Here is a 14,795-nt window from a genome sequence, read left to right on the forward strand (position 1 = left end):
AACATGCTTGCAAACCTTTTCTGAAACATTTCAAGTTTCACAACATCCTTCCGATAAGAAGACCAGATTTGCACATAATATTCCAAAAGTGGCCTAACCAATGTCCTGTACAGCCGCAACATGACCTCCCAACTCCTGTACTCAATACTCTGACCAATAAAGGAAAGCATTCCAAACACCTTCTTCACTATCCTATCTACCTGTGACTCCACTTTCAAGGAGCCATGAACCTGCAGTCTAAAGGTCTCTTTGTTCAGCAACACTCCTTAGAACCTTACCATAAAGTATACAATTACTCTGATTTGCTTTCCCAAAATGCAGCACCTCACATTTATCTGAATTAAACTCCATCTGCCACTTCTCAGCCCATCTAATCAAGATTCTGTTGTTATCAGAGATAACCTTCTTCGCTGTCCACTACACCTTCAATTTTGGTGTCATCAGCAAACTTACTAATTATACCTCTTGTGCTCACATCCAAACCATCTTATGATCCAAATGATAAAAAAGTAGTGGACCCAACACCAATCCTTGTGGCATTCCAGGAAAGAATGAATTTATATACTGAAAAGCAGAGGAACTTAAGAAATAGAGGTGCAGGTTATACAGCTCTTTATGTTCTTGTTATCATCATAACTGAGTTGGGCTGGCCACCATTTATCCATAACATCTGCCATTCTAGTGAATCTTTGGAGTACTTGAGTCTTGTGGCATTCTTGTGGTGGTCAAAGGCACTGTTAGAAAGATAGTCTGAGGGCTTCACCTACAGGTATTGATATTGATTTTGAGCCTAGAAAATACTAACCCAGGATCACTGCACTTGGCACAATCCTTCACAAGAAAGCGTGAATCAGAAGCAGAGAGAAAAACATAGGGAGAGAATGTCCTAAATCCAGCTCCTTGTCAGAAAATCAGTTGTCTGCAGCATCCTGGCTTACTTGCAGTTCAGGCAGAAATCGACGTCTCCTTCACCGAGTTACCACTGGAACACAATCAAACATCCCAGACCATGAATGTGATCATCTATGTCTTGAATGGTACATAAGATCCCCAGTGTGAACTCGCAGCTTCAGCATGTACTCCCAGCCTCAAGGTGAAGAGCTGCAATGGTCAGTGCAGACTGAAGTTGAGTTCTGATGTGGATTGCATCAGAAAGACTGTTATTCTGAACTTTTTATTTCTTTACTTTTCTAATTTATTCCCATGATTTTTTAAAATCCAAGATGGCATGAAGGTCAGTAATGCTGGACTTATTTATTTTTCTAAATTTTTTTTCCTAAGAATTTGCAATTAGGTACATTTGTATGGAAGGTGGTGCTGTAAGTGACAACTTGTAAACTTTTCACTGTAGTCATGAGTAGGTAACAATAAAGCTAATTCTAAGGTCCTGCTCTAAGTATGGTTTGTGATCGCACAAATGCTCTGAACAGACGCAGTAAGATTTCCTTCCTTTTAGACTCTATTGCTTTTCAATGAAGACCAACACTCCATTTGCTTTCCTAATTACTTGCTGTACTTGGGTTCTGTTTTTGAAATGTTATTACCCAGACTCCCATGAATTGCAGTATTCTCAGTCACTCTTCATTTAAATATTCTCAGTAGACCATAAAATATCGGAGCAGAATTAAGCCATTTGGCTCATCAGGTCTACGCAGCCACTCAATCATTGCTGATATGTTTCTCAACCCCATTCTTCTGTCTTCTCCCCATAACCTTTGATTCCCTTACTAATCAAGGCAGGACCATTAGATATAGGAGCAGAATTAGGTCATTCAGGCCATCAGTCTTTTTGCCAATGTGACTCTCAACTTTTCTCATTACACTCCATCTACCAATTTTTTGACCATTTAACTTATCATTTATTCCTTTTCACACCCTTTGTAGATGTTTTTAATCAGCCTGTTCAGAAGTGTTTGGACACACCTCTGGAGCAAGTTGGACTTGAAGCTATGCATCCTAATCTAGATATAGAGGCACTACCACAGTTCACAAGATCCCCAGAAGATTTTTTTGTATCCTTTTCACAACCTACCTTCCCACCTAGTTTGCTAGTTTTCTTTCATACTCGAATTTCATTTTTTAAAAAAAAAGTCATCTTTCACTGGTTTCTAGAAATTTCCCAAATTTTCTATCCTACCACTTATTTTTGTAGCATCTTTTCTTAAAAATTTGTTCATGGCTTGGGGCACCACTGGCTAGGTCAGCACATTTTCCCATCCCCGATTGCTCTGCTGTAAGTAGGGTGAGCTGCCTTCTTGATCTGCAGCAATCCTTCAGTGGTAGGGACACTTACATTGTTGCTGGTTAGAGAGTCCACAATTTTGTCTCAGCAATAATGAAGACATGTCAACATAGTTCCAAATTAGGATGGTATGTGCCTTGGAGGGGAACTTGAAATTATGGTGTTCCCATGTATCTGCTGCCTTCGTTCTACTTGGTGATGGAGACCGTAAGTTTGGAAGGTGCTGTTGAAGGAGTCTGCAAGAGTTTCATTTCAATTGAATACCATCCTTGTCTTCTTTAGTTAGTCACAGATGGTACATCCTTCTAGGATATTGTTTTTTTTCTCAACAAACTATACTATAGTCATGAATTATCATCTGAAGTACTTCTCCAAATTGCTTACCAAATAATTTGTTTTCCCAGCCCATTTGAGCAACTCTGTCTTCATATCCTTTGCAATTGCCTTTATTTAAGTTTAAGACACTATTTTGGACATTCATTTCTCACCTCAAACTGAATGTGAAATTCTATGATTTCATGACTAGTTAAATAATATGTAAACTCACCAAAGGTCTGCTCCCTCATTAAAGAGATATGACTGGTGGTGATTTAGCCTGCCGGAGACTATGCCTCAGGCAAGGGGAGAGGTTAAGAAGCAGATTCCATTGGTGATTACCTCAGGTGGGGAGGGAATTGAACACATGGTGTTGGCATCACTTTGCATTACAAATAAGCCATCCAGCCAACTGAGCTAAACCCCAATTTTATAATCACTATCATCCTGAATATACTCTAACTCATCCTCATGTTGCCTTCACTAAATTGATTTGTACAATCTACATGAAGATCACCCACTATTATTACAGTATTTACCTTACAAGCTTCTATTATTTCTCCTACTGTTTATAATTGCCAATCAGTCAGCTTGGGGGATAAACAGAAATGGTGCTCGTGCATCAGCACAACAATGACACCTTCATCATGGGGAGAAACACTGGAGACCAGGTACAGCAGAAAGGAATAATTTAGATTGGGAGAGTGACACAATTTGAATAAACAGAGAAATTAAAAAAGAAAGTTTATGTTCCAGTTACAAAATAAGCAATTCCAGACAGATCATTCAGTATTGTAATGAAGTATTTTATTCTGTTGGAGAAGAGGCTTCAACATCATTCCACACATTCTTGATACTTATCCTTTAAATAAAGCACCAACCATAATTAGAAAAACATTTCCACATGTCCAACAAGGAAATAAACTGAGGTATTTGCACTTACTAAATATTTACAGCAACAACGACGCAGAGAGAAATCATGGTCAGAATTATCTAAAAGCTAAATACCATGAATGCTGACCATCTTAACTACTTAACTGGGAGCCCACCTTTTATGTATAATCTTGCATTGTTCCTCATGAGAAACAGCAGTTACATCTTAACTACGTATTACCATCTATTTTGATATGATTACTACTTAAGAAGGGTCTACTTTTAAATTTATACAACTGACACAGCACAGGAACAAAATGATTTTGCAATAAATTGCATCTGTAGCCTTTTTGTTGTTGGTTGGAGCTACTGGAGCGCTTCCACAAGTCACCTGGAGGACTTCCTATATTTTTATGCTATTTTGTTTTTGGTGTTAATTACATTTAAAAGCTTTAAAAAACGCCAATGGATCTAAAACCATATTTTATCCTCCTGTCCTGTGTTTAATACCATGAAAACCACCAAATATGGTTCCATCTTTTCAAAATTAATGAATCTATCAATATAAGTGTTAACTGCCAATTGGGTTTGTACCTGTTAATTACAAGCACTGTCCAGGCGTTTGGTTTTGTTAGGCAGGCAATGTTTCTATAATGTCCACTCAACCCTATACCAAGTCTAACTGCCTAAAGTTACCATTAAAACCGAAGCATAACGTGATGAAGTAGAGTCCCCATTTGAACCAATGCATCTAATCGGTGTGTGCAAGTACCTCTACCAGGGAAATTACAAAGCAAGACATTAAAAGTAGAACTTGGCTATTTCCATGAAGATCAGTACTGTACATCTTTCAGTTTTTCCAAGAGAAGGAGCTGTTTTAGAATCACTGAATCACTAAAGTGTGGAAAGAGGCCATCAGCCCATCAAGTCTGCACCAACAATCCCACACTATAGAATCCACACATTTACCATGGCTAATCCACCCAGCCTACACATCCCTGGACACTACGAATTATTTTAGCATGGCCAATCCACTTGACTATGGGAGGTAACTGGAGCACATTGCGGAATCCCAACCGACATGTGGAGAACTCCATGCAGTCACCCAAGGCTGAAATCAAACCAGTCTCTGGCACTGTGGGGCAGCAATGCTAACCATTAAACCACCGTGTCGGCCTCCTTTAGCATGTGAATTGATTCTGTTAAGAATAAAACTGATCCTAGCTACCAGAAACAATAAAAAAGCATATAGTCTCACTAAAACACAGTAGCAATCGTGCAATTTTTTTTTACCCAGAGGCTAACAAAGTTGTGGAATAATCATCTACAAAAGGTAGGCCACCAAGCTGACAGTATATTTAGGGTTTAAAGGTGAATCCATTATATTTCTGAACAAAGTATTGAGATTATTCTGAAAGAAAGAAGTTAGGTAGAGTGGATTGGAAAACAAAGGGACAGGGATTTTTGGCTTTTATGGGCTTTTGATTTTTGAAAACAAAATTCTTGTAACTTACATATATATGAAATCTATAAGAAAATGACTGTCCCAAACACTTGCATGATAAATTACATTCCTAAGACTTAACACAGTTCAAGAGCAAAGTATGAGGCCGTAAAAGTTTAATAAATTATTTAAAATATTGAGCAAATAGGAATTTTGATACCCTCAGATTGAGAACCGCAGCTTTGACAAATGGAACTGAATGGTCATCTGCAGTAGTGTATCCGTATTAGAGAGAGAAATAGAGACAATAGGAGAGAGGGGATGGGGTCATGTGAAAGATGAAACTGGATTACTCTATTGATATTAGCAATCTATGAAAAGCAACTTGCACAGTCATACTGTGATCTTGGTTACAAGACAGAACACGAAAATATCTTTTGTAGTGAATCTGCCAAACTGCAATTCATCAGAAGGAAATCATTGCGGCTCAGAAACACGTGCTGGTTGTTTAAAGGCATGACAGTGCGATTTGATCAGAGGGTAGAAAACATTTACTGCAGGCTGGGGTGTGGCATCCCATGTATCAGCTTGCTGCAATAGTGGTGCCACTGCCCAGTTTCATGATCACCTGCTGGCAATCACTGACAGACCGCTTGTCTCCAAGTTTCTCCAGAGTACGTGCAGCTTCAGCCAACATGACTGCTCGCTGGCCGGGAGAGGAGAGAAACGAGAGGGGAAGGTGACGGCATGCCAGGAGTATGGCTGTCGCTCGCTCTCTCTGGCCTGGAAGAGCATCCAATTCACCTGCAAACAGCAAGAGAAATAAAACTGTAAAATATTTTGGAATTCTGTTCTCCCTTAATACTGCACTTCAGCATTCACTTACTGGAATTTCAAACATGTACAGATAGTTATGAACTCAACTCCTATTGTGCTACCTCTTGTATTACCTAATTAAAATAAAAACCAAACTCAAAATTTTGCTTTGCAAAGATCAATGTGCCAAACCATCGTGTGATTCTATACCTAAGATTGTTCATTTAAGTTCTGTTAATGTAAAGTCAAGGTTGTGAGAAACAAGTGGTCACTATAAATGATCTTTCAGCACAAGTAAATAGGGAAACGGTGTGACACTGGCTGCGGGATCACAGCTGTATAACTGAGCTGCAATATACACTCTCCAAGGAAAGCTGTGTGTTTTGTTAAACCTTACTAGTCAGCTTGAAACATTGAATTCTGGTAATGGTGGTCGAACAAGAAACCTTTATAGATTTTAACAAAGGAACTTAAACAAAATGGATATTGGGTTATTAGAAATATCCCAAAGGAACATTTTGGATATGTCAGTCAGATAGGCAATGGTCTTGTTTCTCTCCTTGACACTTAAATATTACTTTTCTATCAACTTCTCCAACTAACTGTCAAAAGGCATTTCACAAGCAGGGAATGGGAATAGAACAGGAGATCGAATACTAATGAAGGTGGTCAGAGGCATTATTGAAAACGCAAAAAAAGTGTGTACAGAATACTAAAAAGTGTTAAAAAGAAGATGACTTTGCTACAGAATCTGCAACAATACCACCTCTTTTCAGGATTGTCTAAGACTAGATACCAACAGTTCCAGCTCTTAACAGCGGGCTTACTGCTTCTAAATACATTACCTTGTTGGATGGGGTGTGATGTTCGTCTCCTCAGATTGTGTTCCAGAAGTTGGTGAGTTCGAGTTGGGCTTGCGCCTGCCATTAATCGTACAGTCGCCTCATGCAAAAACATCTAAAACAAAATTGTGGAAATGTGAAAAAGCAATACACACACAATAAAAATATAATCTGATAGACAAGAGTGCTACACATGGCACTGAATCCTGTTCATCCATCTCCCACCTGACGTATAAATGGCTCTCAGCTCAGCAGCACTTATTATAAAATCACATCTGTTCATTTTCAAATCCATTCACATCCTTGCCCTTCCCAGTCTCTGATCTTCCTTATCCTCACAACTCTTCAAACATGTCCTGTGCTGTTCCAAGTTTGACCTCTGATGTATTGCTGTCAGCTGCACAAGACCATAAACTCGGGAAACCTCTCAAACCTCTGTGCCTCACTATTTCTCTCAACTTTTAAGGCACACTTCAAAAACTACCTCTTTGACCAAGCTTTTGATTAAATGCCCTAATACCAGACAATATAGAAATTTATCAATTGAACCAAGAAAAATTTACATTTACAGCACATGGGACAACCCTCTTTTACAAGCTGGCTATTTGCTGTAACAACCCAAAACTAATTCCAGTTCTGTGTTTTCTCTTCTTTGTAGCTTTCTAAGTTTCAAATATCTATCCAAGTTTGCTTTAAGTGTTGAAATGGCCTCTGCCTAATTCACTTACTGTCTTTCATAACTTTTGACCAAATGAATTCAACCATACTACTGACTCCCCAAAGAGGAGAAATATTCACTCTCTGTCAAAACTCAAACTTTGAAAAAAAAATTGAGTATATAGCATCTCAGCCACCTCTGCTCCAGTTAGAATAGATAAACGATCTCAAGTGGGCGGCACGGTGGCTAGCACTGCAGCCTCACAGTGCCAGAGACCCGGGTTCAATTCCCACCTCAGGCGACTGACTGTGTGGAGTTTGCACATTCTCCCCGTGTCTGCGTGGGTTTCCTCTGGGTGCTCCGGTTTCCTCCCACAGTTCAAAGATGTGCCGGTCAGGTGAATTGGCCATGCTAAATTGCCCGTAGTGTTAGGTAAGGGGTAAATGTAAGGATATGGGTGGGTTGCGCTTCGGTGGGTTGGTGTGGACTTGTTGGGCCGAAGGGCCTGTTTCCACACTGTAAGTAATCTAATCTCAATTATGTATGAAGGAAGGGCGTACATTCAAACGGATACTTTTTTCTCCCCCCAGAGGATTAGAGATCTTCCTTTAAGAGCATTTTCTCACCAGAATCCTTCAATTATGCTACTTTTATGATTTTGATAATGCCCGTGCAAAACCAGAGTTCAAAGAGATGGAGAAAAGGTGTCTGTTATAAGTTCAATTGCTCCTCCTAGTGAAGACATGTGGATACATCTTAACACACTGCCCATCTTGTAAGGTGGGTTAGTGTTAATGAATAAAATGCTTTCCTTAAAAACACTAACATGAATGCGGAAGGACATCCCTAATAACCATCCATCTTTTCTATACAAACTCAACCATAATAATGTCTAAAATGATATTTTCTGCTTAGCAATAGACAACTTTGTGCAATAGTGTCAAGTCACAGCAGTGGAATGATAACTCTCAAACTCAAATTGGGCTGTTACATTTGGACAGTTTTGCACTGTCAATTAATGGAGGTTTAAAATAAATATTTTGTTGCTCTTTTTCCCCCATATTCCATTTATAGGCAACTAAAAAAATACTCTTAGAGACACCCTTAGATTGTTGCAAATACTCATTAATCTATGTTTCTGCAATGCTATCACTGAAACAACTTGACATCAATATACCCTTCGCAGCATTTAGTGGTATAAAAAGGCAGACAGACATGCATTTCAAAATCTCATAACATTCCAACAAGAGTTTTTAAAATGAAAGTATGGTATGTATGGATGATTGATTGTATTATGTGAGATATAGAAAAATGTGCTTCTTTGATTAGTTAGATATTTTAAAAATTCATCCACTGGATGTTGGCATTGCTGGCTAGGCCAGCATTTATTGCCCTACCCTATTTACCCTGCAAAAGGTGGTATTGTGATATGTTCTTGAACTACTGGAGCTTTTGGGTGTAAGGATCCCCACAGTATGGTTTGGAAGGAAATTTCAGAATTTTGACCAAGCAACAGTGAGAGAAGAGTGATATATTTCCAGGTCAGGATGGTATGTGGCTCAGAGAAGTAGTTGCGGGTGATGGTATTTCCAACCACCTGCCCTTGTCCTTCTAGATGATAGAAGTAATTGGTTTGGATGAATTTTTGTGAAGGTTTTGTTGAGCTACTGCAGTGCATCCTGTCGATTGTACACATCGCTGCCACCACCAGTGGTGAAAGGAGTAAATGGTGGAAGGTGGTGGGTTGGATGTCAGAAAACAGGCTTCTTTAGCCTGCATGGTGTCAAACTTCTTGAATGTTATAGAAGATATACTCATCCAGAAAAATGGAGAGAACTGCATTACATTCCTGACTTGTGCTTTGTAGTTGGTTGACAGGCAGGAAAGACAGGAGGTGAGTTATTCAGAGCAGCATTCCCACCCTCTAATCTGGATTTATAACCACGGTATTTATATGGCTGGTCCAGTTCCATTACTGGTCAGTGGTAACTTCCAGGATGTTAACGGTGGGAATTCAACGACGGTGATGACATTGAATATGGCTAAGCTTGCTTACCTTACGATGTGCCGGTTTAAATGTCTGGCCAAGTTTCCGGAGACTGCTCAGGTCTCGTTGGAATCCTTTCAGTTCTAGGCTTGAAGCTTGGTATGTCTCGCCCACAACCTGGCTGGAGCTTGCCTGCTTCTGCCACAAGGTTGTACGAATTGAAAGCAAAATGTCACAGACCAACAACTGCATAGCCTACAAAAGAGAAAAGAAACAGAATGTTATCTCCAGACAAAAAAGGTGAGAGTTGGTTTTCATACACTCACCCTTCCATCCATCATTCCATTGAATGGCTTATTCACTTTTAAAACATGTTCCGACAAAGTGGATTGAATATATAAAATGTTTACATCAAACTGGTGCGTTGATTCATTTACTTGCTTGCTCAAAATAAATCTGTTCATTCTCGTTAAAGGGTATTACAATATAAATTGTGTCAATAGCTGGAATTAGGGTTTTTCTATACTTATATGTCTTAAACTACAGCTTAAGCAAAAACATATGATAAATTCTAGAAACTTTGATTCAACACTAGCAATACAACACACATTCAACTGCATCCGAAGCTTTCAGACGTTAAAAAGCTTTTGAAGTGTTACTCCTGTTGTTCTGCAGTCAAAAGTGGTGGACAATTTGCACTTCGCAAAATACAACAAACAGTGATATGAAATGCTAGTTAAACAGCTCTAACTGTGTTGAAGAACAAATGTTGCTCTTCCAAACAAAAGTGCTGTGGAATCTTTTACATTTAGACCCACCTAAACAGGCAGAGGGAAGCCTCAATTTAACTTTTCATAATAGCACTTCTGGCATGCTGTACTCTCAAAACAATGAAATAGTGACCTAGTTTTAATGCTCAAGTCTCTGCAGTGGAGATGTGAAGTATTAATTTCTCTCTCCATAGCTGAGTAAAGGCAGCAAATTTCTGGTTTTATTCTTAACTACAATCTTCTGGTCTGTGAGATAGCTACCAACTGACCAGGCTGAACCATAATAAAGTTACTGGAGCCTTGATAAGGAAGATCAGCATTAGTTTGAAAAGCTGAATGGGCTAGATGTGGATCAATGAACATTAGGTATACAATAGTCAAGATATCTTAGTCAGCTTGTCCATTTGTCTAGGCAATTACCATTAGTAAGGGTTAATGAGAAAACATTCATTTAATTTACAAGTGGGACAGTGAGTAAATGCACAGTGTGAAACCATTATTTCTTGATGCCACATCGGGATACAAGTAAAAGGAAAAAGTTCATGCTGGAATCAGACAAGTCTTCAAAAGGACAGGAGGAAAATTGATTGTGTTTTCTTTGGGGGATGCCTTGCCACCAGCTTTGCCATAACTGTGCCAAGGAAACTGAAGATGACAAGGGTAGTTTATTGCTGTTTGGATTTGGACTGCTGTAGAAGCTTAAACCAACTTTTTAAAAGGGAAACCAATATATATTTGATAAAGAAAAAGGGAATGAGGATAGATAACAGAATGAAACAAGATGGTACACTTGCTGAGATTTTTCTTCTCAATTATAAAATTCAATAATTCTATTAAATAAGGTGCAACTTAGAACTACTGTAGTTGGAGTCAGAGTGTGGAAACAGACCTTTCAGTCCAACTTGGCCATGCTAACAAGTGTCCTAAACTGAACTAATCCCATTTGCCTGTGTTTTGCCCATATCCCTCTAACCTTCCTTATTCACGTACTTATCCAGATGCTTTTTAAATGTTGTAATTATACCAGCCTCCACTACCTCCTCTGGCAGCTCATTCCATACACAGACTACCCTCTGTGTGAAGAAGTTGCCCCCCCCAGCTCCCTTTTAAATCTTTCCCAATTCACCTTAAACCTATGCCCTCTAGTTTTGGACTCCCCTATTCTTGAAAAGGACCTTGGACATTCACCTTATTTATTTCCCCCATGATTTTCTAAACATGTATAAGGTCACTCTTCTGGCTAGAAAGACTAATTGTATTCAGGACTGTGACCCATTTTTCCACCTCCTCTGATCCTACAGTAACACTCAAAGAAATCATCCAGCACTCTCAATAACAACCACACCTCTATTCGGAATCAGGGTTCTAAAAAGTATAGAGAAGCAGAAATTCATTCAGTATGTGGCAGTGTGTTCAGCAATCTGTCTTTATTATTTATTAACAGTAGTCCTGCTAAAAGTACACTGCAGGACTGACATTTAAAAATAACATTTGTTTCATGTTTTGACAGAAGTTGTGATGAACTTATCTTTGCAGATACATTCACTGACACCATTTTCTGCTTTTATCTTTTACCAAAGACTTTCAAACAAAACGTCGTTTTGTACAGTACCACATATTACACTACTGGCAAATTAGAAGCCCTTGGATTTAGAGGTCTGGGTTCAAAGTCAGCTCAGGTACAGAAAGAAGAAAGAAGTGGTGATAGTTTTTTTTGGATTGGATGGAAGTGTACAGTGGTGTCCCTTAGAGGTCATGATCTGAAATTTGAGAGTATACAGGCCATAATTTAGATTGTGCAGATGGCGCAAAACTCTCAAAACACAATAAACAGCAAGGGAGGTTGCAGACAGATTAGTGAAATGGGAAGGCACTGGAATTGAGAGTGCATTGCAGGTAAAGCACAGCAGGTCAGGCAGCATCCGAGGAACAGGAGAATCAATGTTTCGGACATAAGCCCTTCATGAGGAAATCAGGAAATTCCTGATGAAAGACTTATGCCCGAAACATCAATTCTCCTATTCCTCAGATGCTGCCTGACCTGCTGTGCTTTTCCAGCAACACACTCGCGACTCTGATCTCCAGCATCCACAGTCCTCACTTTCTTGAAATGGGAAGACACGTGGTCGATGAATTTTAACACCGAGAAGTGTAATTTTAAATTTTGGGAGAGAGAAGAAGAAATAATATGAATGGAACAAATTTAAATGGGGCATAGAATCAAACAAATACAAAGCTTTGTAGAAAGAAGTTGATAAGGCTGTTTAAATAGAAAACAATACAAGATCACTGTTGTATAACTAGGCACAGAGTACAACAGCAAAGTTTGACCTTTATACAGCACTAGTTCAGTATCAGCTGGAGTTGTCTCTCTAATTCTGGGCATCGCCATACAGAAAAGGTGTGAAGTCCTTGGATAGATGCAGAGATGATTTACTAACATATTAAGATGAGGACTTAAATTACATGCAGAGATTAGATGCTGGATCACTCTCCTGACAGAAAAAGCTAACATGAGAAGTAATAGAGGTATTCAAAATAATGAATAGTTCTGATAGAATGGATAGGAATAAATAGTTTCCATTTGCTAGACAGGTGGTGAACAGGCAACACAGATTTAATGTCATCAGTAAAACAATTTAGAGGAGGTTGAGGATTTTTGCAAAGCATAAACATCAAAAATTGTCATAGAACATATTGCTCAAAAGGCTGATGGGAGCAGATTCAATAGTAACTTTCAAAAGACTCTTGAGGCATCCAATATTCTCAGCAAGTACAGATTAAATGTCACTTCAGAGAATTAGGAGGTAAATTTCCTAAGTTAGTGTTGTTCTAAAAAAAATCATAAAGGAATGCTCGAAATTTTCTTCGATTGCAAAAAATGTCCTTACTTAATGTCATCGCTTGGTAATGTTTGATTTTACCATAGTATGCAGGAGCAGAAGTAGGCATTCAGACCATCGAGTCTGACATTTGACAAGATCATGACTGGTTTGATAATTCTCAAAACCACTTTCTTGCCTTTTCCCCCATAACCTTGATTCCCTTATTGATTAAAAATTTGTCTCTCAGCTCCTTGACGACCCAGCCACAACAGGCCTTTGTATTAAGAATTGCACAAATCCACCATCCTGAGAGAGGATGAAATTTCTCATGTCTTAAATCAGAAACCCCTTTACTCAGATGATTCCCTCTGGTCTTAGACTATCTCACAAGGGGGAACAACCTCTCCGTACTTACCCTTTCAAATCTCCTAAAAATCTTGTTTCAATAATGCCTCCTTTTCTTCTAAATTCCGAGTACAGACCCAGCCCACTCAACATCAAGAAAATCCTTCTGTACCTGGAATCAACCTTGTTAACCTTCTCTGGAATACTCCCAATGCCAGGATCTCTTGCCAGGTATCAATAGATTTTATCCATGTAGGAATGTTTTAATTGATGAATTTACACATTTGAGGTCCAGAGATTTAGAAGGATGATTTATAGAATTCAGTGTAAACCAATGATCACCAAGGTCTAAATTCCAACTAGAAGGCAAAAGAGCAGTAGACTGTTTACATCAACTTCAGTAAAACCTTTGTCAAGGTTCCACATGATACACTAATTAATAAATCACGAGGGACTTAGGGTGAGCTTGTCAATTGGATACAAAATTGGCTTGATGTTAGGAGACAGAGGGTGATGGTGGACTGCTGTTTTTTGGACTAGAGGCCTGTGACCAGCAGTATTCCAGAGAGATCAGTACTCTGGATCACTTTTGTTTGTTCTTTATAAAGAATGATTTAGAGGAGTATATAGGAGGCCTGGTTAGTAAGTTTGTGGATGAGATCAAAATTGGTGGTATATTGGACAGTGAAGACAGTTATCTACGATTACAAAGAGAGCTTAATCAGTCAGGTCAATGGGCTGAGGAGCAGCGGATAAGAGTTTAATTGGGATAAACGTGATGTACTGCATTTTGGTAAAACAAAAAAGGACAGGACATATACAATTAATATTAGGGCCCTGGATAGCATTGTAGAACAGAGAAATCCAGGTGTTCAGTCCATAATTCTTTGAGATTTGCATCACAGGTAGACAGGGTGGTTAAGGCAGTGTTTAGCATGCTTGCCTTCATTACTCAGACCGTTGAGTTTTGGAGTAGGCATGTCATGTTGAGGTTGTACAAGATGTCAGTGAGCCCTCTTCTGGAGAACTGTACACAGTTTTGGTTGCCCTGCCAAAGGAAGGATACTATTAAATTGGAGAATGTTTAGAAAAGATTTACCAGGATGCTGTCAGGAATGGAGGGTTTGAGTTACAAAAAAAAAGGCTGTGACCCTTTTCACTGGAGCATAAGACCTCAGAGGGTTATAAAATCATGAATGGCATAGATAAGGTGAGTAGTAAGGGTCTTTTCGCTCGGGTAGAGGAGTTCAAAACTGGGGGGGTATATTTTTAAGATGAGAGGAGAAAGTTTTAAAAGGATATGGGAACAACATTTTTACACAGAGTGTGGTTCACATGTCGAATGAACTGCCAGAGAAAATGGTGGATGCAGATACAGTTACAACATTTAAAAGACATTTGGAAAAGGAAAGGTTTGAAGGGATGTGTGCCAAATGCCAGCAAGAGAGACTAAATTAGTTTAGGAACATGGTTGGCATGGACTAGTTGGGCTGAAGGGTCTGTTTCCACGCTGTATATCTTTATGACACCTTTTTCAATACGGAATCATTAAAAATAACAAAACAGGCTAATTCGTTCTTTAAAATAAGCAAACCAAGCAAGTTTATATGTAGACAGATAGAATTGAAAAGTGGAGAAATTAAACCTGTAATGAACATTGGAGTCTTGTGCACAGTTC

General features: G+C 38.9%; 1 protein-coding gene across 1 annotated transcript in view; it reads right to left on the reverse strand.

The window, feature by feature from the left end:
• Positions 1 to 3,347: 3,347 nt before the first annotated feature.
• Positions 3,348 to 14,795, reverse strand: part of srebf2 (sterol regulatory element binding transcription factor 2) — a 78,392-nt gene continuing 66,944 nt past the window's right edge. The window contains exons 17-19 of the mRNA XM_060849643.1: positions 9,247 to 9,432; positions 6,536 to 6,647; positions 3,348 to 5,678 (exon numbers count right to left, since the gene is read on the reverse strand). Of these exons, the coding sequence (XP_060705626.1) occupies positions 5,458 to 5,678; positions 6,536 to 6,647; positions 9,247 to 9,432 (519 nt within the window). The 3' untranslated portion in view covers positions 3,348 to 5,457. The remainder of the gene's footprint in view (positions 5,679 to 6,535; positions 6,648 to 9,246; positions 9,433 to 14,795) is intronic.

Source organism: Hemiscyllium ocellatum, chromosome 33 (assembly GCF_020745735.1).
Source record: "Hemiscyllium ocellatum isolate sHemOce1 chromosome 33, sHemOce1.pat.X.cur, whole genome shotgun sequence".
NCBI classification, from domain to species: Eukaryota; Metazoa; Chordata; class Chondrichthyes; order Orectolobiformes; family Hemiscylliidae; genus Hemiscyllium; species Hemiscyllium ocellatum.